Source organism: Aythya ferina (genome assembly GCF_964211825.1).
Source record: "Aythya ferina genome assembly, chromosome: 6".
Taxonomy (NCBI): domain Eukaryota; kingdom Metazoa; phylum Chordata; class Aves; order Anseriformes; family Anatidae; genus Aythya; species Aythya ferina.
The window spans coordinates 6,727,273-6,736,193 of record NC_140303.1 but is presented as its reverse complement, the minus strand read 5'-3'; the positions used below and the strand labels follow the sequence as shown (position 1 = coordinate 6,736,193).

Below are 8,921 nucleotides of genomic sequence, written 5' to 3'. Positions count from 1 at the left end.
CATTTCTTAAGCCTACAATATGATATGCCAACTCCAGAGCCACATATTAACAGAAATCATTTCATAATAAAAAAGAAGTGCTCGTGTTCCAGCGTGGGTAATAAAACAACAGCTAATGACAGCATGCGTCTGATCACTCCCAGCTCCTGTGGATGTGCCTACGGACAATATGGGAACTTCCAAAGCTCCTGCCCTTTCAGGAGGAAACAAACATAAATTCTTGCCCGCCTTAATAAAGTGCAACGTTATGGCTTGTCCAGAAACTGTATTCTGTCAGAGGTAACTTACACTGACACTTGGAATCGGATAAATCACATTTTGCTCAGTCTCAAAAAATACTAATCTCTGGAGTCTCAGACAACACAAGTTTGGCAGCCTTAATAGTATTTCTTGTGACTACTCCATACAAATCAACACCTACCTTGTGAAAACTGTCACAAAGTATTATTCAGGATACTTTCATATTCTTAGGTGTAAAATACTTCAGGTGAACACATTGCAAAGGAGTTCATCAAACAGCAACACAACAAAAGTTAAATACTTCTGTTTTTACTTCGGAAACAAACTGATACGGGACACACTGGAAGGAATTCTACAAAAAGGAAACCACTTCCATAGCGAGAAGCATGTATTTAATTAAATGCTTTGCAAAGATACATGAATAAAGCTATGTGCATGACTTTCTTTAGGGATGGCCCCAGCTGTTTATTTTTATTTTTTTAAAGAAACAAACAAAAAACTTGGAGAGCACAGATGCAGTAAAGAAATAATAATAAAAAAAAAAAAAAACAACTACGTAAGTTTGTACCCACATACTTTACAAAATAAAGCATGCTGGTGGTACAAATCATTTTATATACTGCATGACCAACAAATAAATGCACTGCAACATTGTTCTCTCAAACACCGTAAGCCTAACAGCTAAACTCTGAAAATGACATTGACAGTCAGCATCTTTATTTCATCGGCCTTCTACAGAGTCATTTAGCACCATCACTTTTTGTTTGTTTGTTTTTGCCCTGCCTATCTCCTTTCTCAAAATAATAACAGAAGCATAGCACCTTTTAATATCTAAAATAAAAATAGGAATATTAAATGCATCCCAACTTCCAGAGATGAGGTAGCTCATGCTAAGAAATGATGGAATTTTCTTGCCTTGACAGCTCAAGACCAGTAAGACCAAATTACTGGTGATGTATGTCTGGATGTCAGCTAAAATCAATGAATTTCTAAATTTTCTTTCTCTTTATTAGCAATTGGTCTGATATACATGTGAATGATTTGCAACATACATAAATTGGCACCATATATAAGACACCGGTATAATTTGATATGTAATGGCTTATTAGATGGGCAAGTATTGGAAAATTGACAAGTATTGGGTTTAAAATGTATTTTGAAGCTTAATAATAATTTAATGGCATTACACAGATACATCATGAGAAGTGAAGTCAGGCCTTACAATTTAAGATATGGGACACCTCTACTGAAATCTCGTATTTACCCCAGTAGTATTTTTGCTTCATAAATTAATCATGGCTGTGGAATACTTTTATGAGCAGACTATTATATAGGAAAGTGCAGGAAAGACAATGCCAGATTCAGATGATTTTGTCTGAGAGATTTTCTTCTACAAGAGACAGATATCTGTGAATGGCTAACACACTGGCAACCACAGGAAGATAAACTGGGGTAGAGAGAGTAGATATGATTGAAATATTGCCAACAGTTCACAAAAGTGCTCTACTTTTCTGTTATTCAGTATGCATCCAAGCAAAAGAAATTATTAGAGCTTTACATAGTCCCCCATTAAAACTATCTATTTTGAATACCTGTAAATTCTGAAATTACCTGAAACAAAAGCAAGGACAAATATTCATGTCATTTTTAAAAGGTGGTCATCGGTTCTCTTAAAATTGTACTGTTGTACTAAAAAGTCGGTTTCAATCATTTAAAACAGAACGTTTATAAGTAAAATAAATATTCAAAAGGAGGCCGGGCATTTAAAAAGAACTGTATATACAATGCTGATCCAATATCAGCCATTACTTCAAGAGTCTCAGGATTAACTTCAATCAGTCTAAGTTCATGTGTTTAATTGCTGCTGTGGCTGGGTAGTGTATTAATCTCCCCCCTTCCTCTTACACAAAACAAACTGGCCCAATTTCAATTCCGAATTCCTGGTCAGTGCTGCCAACATCCACTGGTGCAATATCTATGATAGGTAAGCGTGCCACATTTTGTGTTCTGTACTCAAAGACAGTCTTGCCCACGTTCCCATTACGTTTCTGAAAAAAAGGGGGGAAGGGAGGAGAGAGAGAAGAAATCAGTCCACATCTCATCTGAGAAACAGCCTGAATTCCAGCTGGTGAGTCAATTGTCTGAGATATTTCAGAATTATCTCACTGCATCTCTGCTGAGTAATGCATCCCCTACAACACTGCACCTTGGTTATTTTAAAATGCGTATGTCTTTCTTTTACGGTGATGAACAGATCCTTCCAACTGACAGCAGGATTCCTCCCTCAAGCTGGATTGATTGATCTTTTTGATATTAAATTTTTCTTTTTGTGACCTGCACCCACATTCTTGAAGTACATTCCTTTAAAGTACAGAGAGTAGTCTGATATATATAAAGGGCAAAACAAATTTTAGGCGTATTTTGCTGCATATCTTGGACTAGGCTGAGAATGCTATTGAACTTGACAAAATTTACACAACTTCTACTTTCTGTTTTTTAAGGCCACTAAAATTTTCGGGGGGAATATTTTCCTTTCCTATTCAGTTAGCCACAATGGATTTCCTCCAGGGTATTGCTGCAATAATCCTACCCAATTGGTAGACAGATGCTTGAGATTAACTGACTTCTTTGTGTGATTTAACACAGAAGTAAACAAATATTGGGAAATGCAAACTCTGAAGATATCTATTTCCATATGCTCACTAATAATTACTAAGTTATAAATATCCTCTAAATAATGAAGACTTCTATTATATAAAATAGGAATTATTAAGATACCTATGCAATCACTTATTTCTATAATTCATGGTGAAATTCTGCAGCATTGTAGTTACCCTATTCTATGGATTTACTTTTTTTCCAAATTAAGGAAGAACTGCCATTACTGCCAATGTTAGAAGCCAAAAGTCCTTTTACCCCATACCAAGTGACAAAGAGACAGAACTTACTGAACAGCTGTCATGAAGCACAGTGTATCTGAATCGGCTGTTTCCCTCTGCTTTGATCTCCAGGTCATTGGCCCCTTTCAGAATTACTGCCTTTTTCAGGTTCTTTGTCTGTTCATCCATGTACCCAACACTGTTCTTACAAAGGTAAGTGATATTCTGGGATGCTTCCTTTGATAGGAGGCGCAGGAATGTCATTTGAGTGACAGCTGTATCCCCATACACAAACTGTGAAGATATGAAATAGATCACCATTTATTACTTGAAAATTGATTAAGATCTTGTAAATTTTATAAACATTTCTGAAACACTATGGCACATGACAACTTTATTTTCTTTAAAAACAGAATAGGTGACAGAATTAATAAAGTAAAACTTGTAACTTTAGCAGCATGGAGCTTTCTGAAAGAAAATATAGAATTCAATTAAACAATTACAGCAGTGATTTCAATCGTATATTAGGGTAAATATACACCCTAAATACAAAGATACTGAGTTACTAAAATAGGTTGTTAAAAAAAGCTGGAATTTTTAAGGTCAAGAGAAATAAACATCTACCAGAAGTGGTTTATTTATAGCCAATCCTGCCTCAGAAGTTCTTCCATTGCATCTCCCAGCTCCCTTTCCTATAATTTCTGTATGATTACAACTAACTGTATATAACCCAGTCTAATCAAGAGTTAAAATGCTCTGTTTCAGAATCTGATCAGTAGAGCAGATAAAATTCTAAACCAGAAGGAATCAATGTTCACAGTAGTTAATTCTTGAAATAAAATATATTTATTTACCTGTGATCCCCTGTTCATATCAAGGCCGTACCAAACGGGCTTCAAGTCAGATGATCTGCTGGTCCACCATGTTTTACGTGGGATAGTGGAAGGATTTGCAGAAATGCAGGTCTCTCCAGTTTCCATGTTGCAGTATACTTTTATAGCATCTTCAACACATCCCTGGTTAGGATCAATCCAATATTCACCTACAAAGAATAATAAATGAAATATAAAATTCTGTTATATTACTAAGATTCTTGAAATAACAGGGGAGTTATAAGAAAAAGTATGTCTTGACAGTACAAAAAAAAAAAAAAAAAAAACCAAAAAAAAGCATGAATATCTTTCATGTGACAATCCAATGTGTGTTTTGATTTATCACTAGTAACCCATGTTAATTAGGGAGATTCCTAATTTGCGTGTAAGAATATTGCCACCTATGAATTGTTAATGTGGAACAGCAGCAGAGAATTCTGGATGGAAAGCATTCATAGGACATCAAGTCACAGGTAACATTTTGAGCTAATAACAATTAAGCCAATATTCACAACTGGTGTACCAACTTGCATCTATCATCACATAAGTGGTACTCCATTGTAATAACGCTTTCAGAATTAGTAGTAAGTGTAAGTATCAAATATTTCAGATGTAAAAGATACATCTGAATATATATATTGAATAAATGAATATGCAGCACAACATAATACATACTTCATAGGGAAGAAGAAATAATTTTTATGAGAAGTTTTTGAGTACTTAGTGTTAATGTTGATTTAGACCATCAAAACCTGTACTACGCTTTTTTGCAGTGACCGAGTATATATGGGAAATAAGACAGAATCATATGGCTCATACAGAAGGTGGTGTGTTTATACGCACCACTCATCTTGGATGGGTGGCACAGCTTCAGGTCATCACAAGTCCGTGCTGGGTGTTTCTTTGAACCATCCGGGCTGCGCATAGTCTCAATCTGGCTGCTCAGTGACTTCAGTGTGGCATGGACTCCTGGGTCTGTTTTATTGTGGTCATCTGGAGCTGCTTCATCTTCAGTAAACTCTGGGAGTGGATCTGCCATAGCATCATCATAGTGTCCCATAATGTCACCAATGGCAGCAGTGAGGTGGCCTGGAGGGCCTGGAGGACCAGGAGGGCCAGGATCACCTGGTGGACCCTAAGATAAAACAAACAAAAAAAGGCAATAGAGGCACAGCAGAGTGAATACTAGGCAAAATGATATAGAAACTAGTGACTAAACAAGCAAAACTTTAAGGCCAATCACCTTGATGTGCAGGGAAAATTCAGATATAGGTAAGCAGTCTACATTTCCAGGATCAGAGGTAAGAGATTAGAACTGCACATGAGGTATCACACTCCGAGAAGAGATTAGAACTGCACTCTGCTTCATATCCTCACTGACTGTTTTAATACCTTGCTCAATTTTTTCTTACTCTAGCTTGCAGACAACAGCTGGAAAAAGTCATCAAGGAACAGCTTCTTGATTCCATTTTTTTAAGCCATCTGTCCCTCCTGGTTCTCAAACTCCAGCCTAATTGCTTTATTTAATAGAATCCCAAACAGCTGCAAGTAATTTTGAGAGCAATCTAAAATTCTTGCCTCCCCTGAATCACCTCAGGCACACTTGCAATTGGTAAACCTGGAGGGAAAATTTGGCACCATCTATACGTTTTTCTTTCATAGTGCTGGGCTTTCTGGCCCCAGGTCACCAAAGATATGAAACAGAATTCACATCATCCTGACTTGGCACAGCAGGTATTTTCCTGAATAAGATATCCCTGAGGCAGGTTTTGAGGTCCTTCTGTTAACATGGACTGTGCTATGTGGGGAGGTAACTGAGCCTTGAGACAGAAAACATCTGTCAATAAGCATTATATGTCCACCTGCAGGCTCTGTGAGCTCTCTGGCAGTGGAAAGTCTGCAATATACCTTCACTGTAAGTTTGATGGTGCATCTCTGGTGCGTCAGAGGGTATATCAAAATGTAGCATTTCCCTTGAGATTAATTAGTGCTCCGAAAGTAGTGCATACACCCAAACTCGTAGAGTGCATACACTCTATGTCTGGCAAATGAAATGCTTAACATTTATTTCTTATTGTTTCCAATTAATAGTGGCATGCAAGTAACCATGAAAAGCAAAACTGAAAATATTGGTATGTACTATTTCTTGTATTGCCTCATTACACAAAAAGAAATATTTGGATACATGTATAAACTTTACCACAGACTATTCATTCAATATTGATTCCTCAGCAGAAATGGAAATTCTGGTAACTGGCAGAAATTCAAATGAAATAGTGTAAACATTTGCACAATAAAGACAGGAAACACCATAAATATTTGTCTTACAAGACAGGAAAACAGCTGAAAGTGCCTCCTCTGTCTTGTCTTGCTCTTTGTTTTAGGCATCTTTTTATCTATGCTCCTAAAATAAGCAACGTCGTTCTTTAACTCTTCACATGCTCATCCACATCACCCTGTCCTCAGACCACTCTAATTTTCTAACTACCCTCCTTGGAATGATATTACATAGTTTTATGATTTATGATTCCTATACATAGTTACCCTAAATAGTTGTTGGAGAAACTGTATCTAGTATCATGATTTATCTTGAGCTCATGGACATTTGAGAATGTGCTGCAATGGATTGCAAAAAAAATCTCATTACGTGAAGGTAACCTCTTCTCTCCATATTCCTATCAGCTTACCTCAGGTCCAGCTTCTCCTACACTTCCTCTAACACCAGGAGGCCCAACTGGCCCAAGTGGCCCAGGACTTCCATCTTTGCCTGAAGGACCGACTGGACCTGGAGGACCCTAGATAAAATAAGAGAAGGAAGGAATCTGTTTTAGCATTTAACAACAGTTGTATACAAAACAGCATTTTTACAAGCAATACCTCTTCAGGAAGCAATACAGTCATTTATGTCTATTAACAAACTTTAAAAATTGCACTTTTTCTTCTCCTCTAAAATGAAGAAATCAGTTTCAATGCTGTTCTTCTAACGTTAATCACCTCAGACAATATATCCACTGGATCCATAGTATTTCTTTTCCTAAAACATTTAAGTGAGTTAAATTCCAAGTGCTACACTTTGGAGTAGCTTCTGTATGCCCACATGCATACAGACCCAGAGACATTTTGTCACTTGGGAACATACAAGGATTCATATTTCACCTTTAATTTTGGGTCAGTGATACCCAGAGGGTGTGAGAAAGGCAGAATACCAATAAGCAGAACTGCCACATATGTGGCTTTGAATCAGGTGTAGCATAAGTGTCTGTATGAGCAAACTGTAGCCCTATACTTATTCTGAACATTTATCTAGCTATAAACTTAATGCCTTGTTATATTAAGCAAGACAATGCCTTTCAGCAAAAGATATGGTAATCAACATGATATTGAAATCAATAAAAGCCAGTAAACTAAAAATGAAACCCAAACAGAAATCTGTTCTTAGGAAAAACAAGCAAGAAAAATTCCAGGCTGAAATCTTATACTCACCCGAGGACCAAATGGGCCTGGAATGCCAGGACTGCCCTGTTCACCAATAGGGCCCTAAACAGAAGAAACTATCATTACTGTTGTGATATTTACAGTATATTCCTTTAGTCTGAAAGAAATAGGGAGTGATATACAACATTATGTACAAATAAGGTTATAATATACAGGAACAAGGGGTAATACCTTTCCTCTTCTGATCAGTTTTCATCTTTTTTTTTCTCTTTTGTCACAAAGACACGGTAACTACAGCAGTCATGACTGAGATATTTAGAATGATGCTTAAGTATATATAAAGTTGTTTCCCCAGAAGACAGGTGCTTCACAATACATAGAATCAGATTGGCTTACAAAAGAGTAACTGACTGCTATTATGAAGTGGAAAGATGCTTTGGGTTTTGTTTTGTTTAACTCTTTGCCTACATATTGAAACTTTCAGCTCTTGAACATGATCAGTGAAGAACTGTCAAAAAAAATAAGTTTTTGATAGTATTTCCAACCAATTGCCACTGAAAACATGAAGTTCTTATAAATATTAGAGAGACAGTCACAGTCCTCAGGAGACTTTGCATTTGATTTCTTGACTGTAGAGCGTTCAAATACACTGACAAAAACTATTCCACACTCTAATGTGATGATCTGAAACTATCAACTTTTTTTTTTTTTTTTTTTTTTTTAACATCTTGTGCTGACATCTTGTGCTGTCAGTGATTGGCCACTTTCAGGGATGATGCAAATGAAACAAGAAGAGGATAATGCAGATCTTGCAAAGCACAGGTTTACTTCACCATGAAGCAGAATTGTAATATTGCATTAAAAATGTAATGTAGACAGACAGGCCACTCACAAACACCTACTGTGGGAAAACAAAAAAAAAAAAAAAAAAAAGAGCTCTTGTGTACTTGCTTTTTCATTTGTTTTGATGGTTTTTGTTTGTTTGTTTGTTGGATTTAATATGTGTCTAATACATGGTTTAACTACCAAGGAAATAAAATTAGAGTATAAGCAAAACAACTTACAGGAGGACCAGGAAGGCCTTGAAGCCCAGTGAAACCCCTGTGTCCTTTCTGGCCCCTGTCACCCCGATCTCCATTGTCACCTTTGTCACCACGAGGCCCTTGGGGACCCTGTAAGAATCAGTAATGAAATGTAAAATTCTTAACTGGAAAAAAAATAAATAAATCAAAAAAATCATTTTCTTTTAGACACTGTATTCAGTCCTATTTCACTTCTAAAGCTAAGAGGAAGGTGATGCTGAGGCAGCTCTAGGAATCTTAATTTTTATGAAAGAATACGGAAATAATTACATAAAACTGTTATACTTAATTTCAAGTGTGGTAAACTTAGTCTGTTTAGTTTCATTATAGAGTAAAAAAGAAAGCAAAACAAAACAAAAAACTGTAATAATGATGCTAAACAAACTACGTAATGAAATTGTGAAGTATCTTTG

The 8,921-nt window shown here is 36.4% G+C and overlaps 1 protein-coding gene across 1 annotated transcript in view; it reads right to left on the bottom strand.

Moving 5' to 3' along the window:
* Nucleotides 1–615: 615 nt before the first annotated feature.
* COL5A2 (collagen type V alpha 2 chain) overlaps nucleotides 616–8,921 on the bottom strand; it is an 81,310-nt gene continuing 73,004 nt past the window's right edge. Inside the window, exons 48-54 of the mRNA XM_084522918.1 lie at nucleotides 8,491–8,598; nucleotides 7,475–7,528; nucleotides 6,679–6,786; nucleotides 4,835–5,126; nucleotides 3,974–4,161; nucleotides 3,189–3,413; nucleotides 616–2,288 (exon numbers count right to left, since the gene is read on the bottom strand). Coding sequence (XP_084379044.1) covers nucleotides 2,142–2,288; nucleotides 3,189–3,413; nucleotides 3,974–4,161; nucleotides 4,835–5,126; nucleotides 6,679–6,786; nucleotides 7,475–7,528; nucleotides 8,491–8,598 — 1,122 coding nt within the window. The 3' untranslated portion in view covers nucleotides 616–2,141. The remainder of the gene's footprint in view (nucleotides 2,289–3,188; nucleotides 3,414–3,973; nucleotides 4,162–4,834; nucleotides 5,127–6,678; nucleotides 6,787–7,474; nucleotides 7,529–8,490; nucleotides 8,599–8,921) is intronic.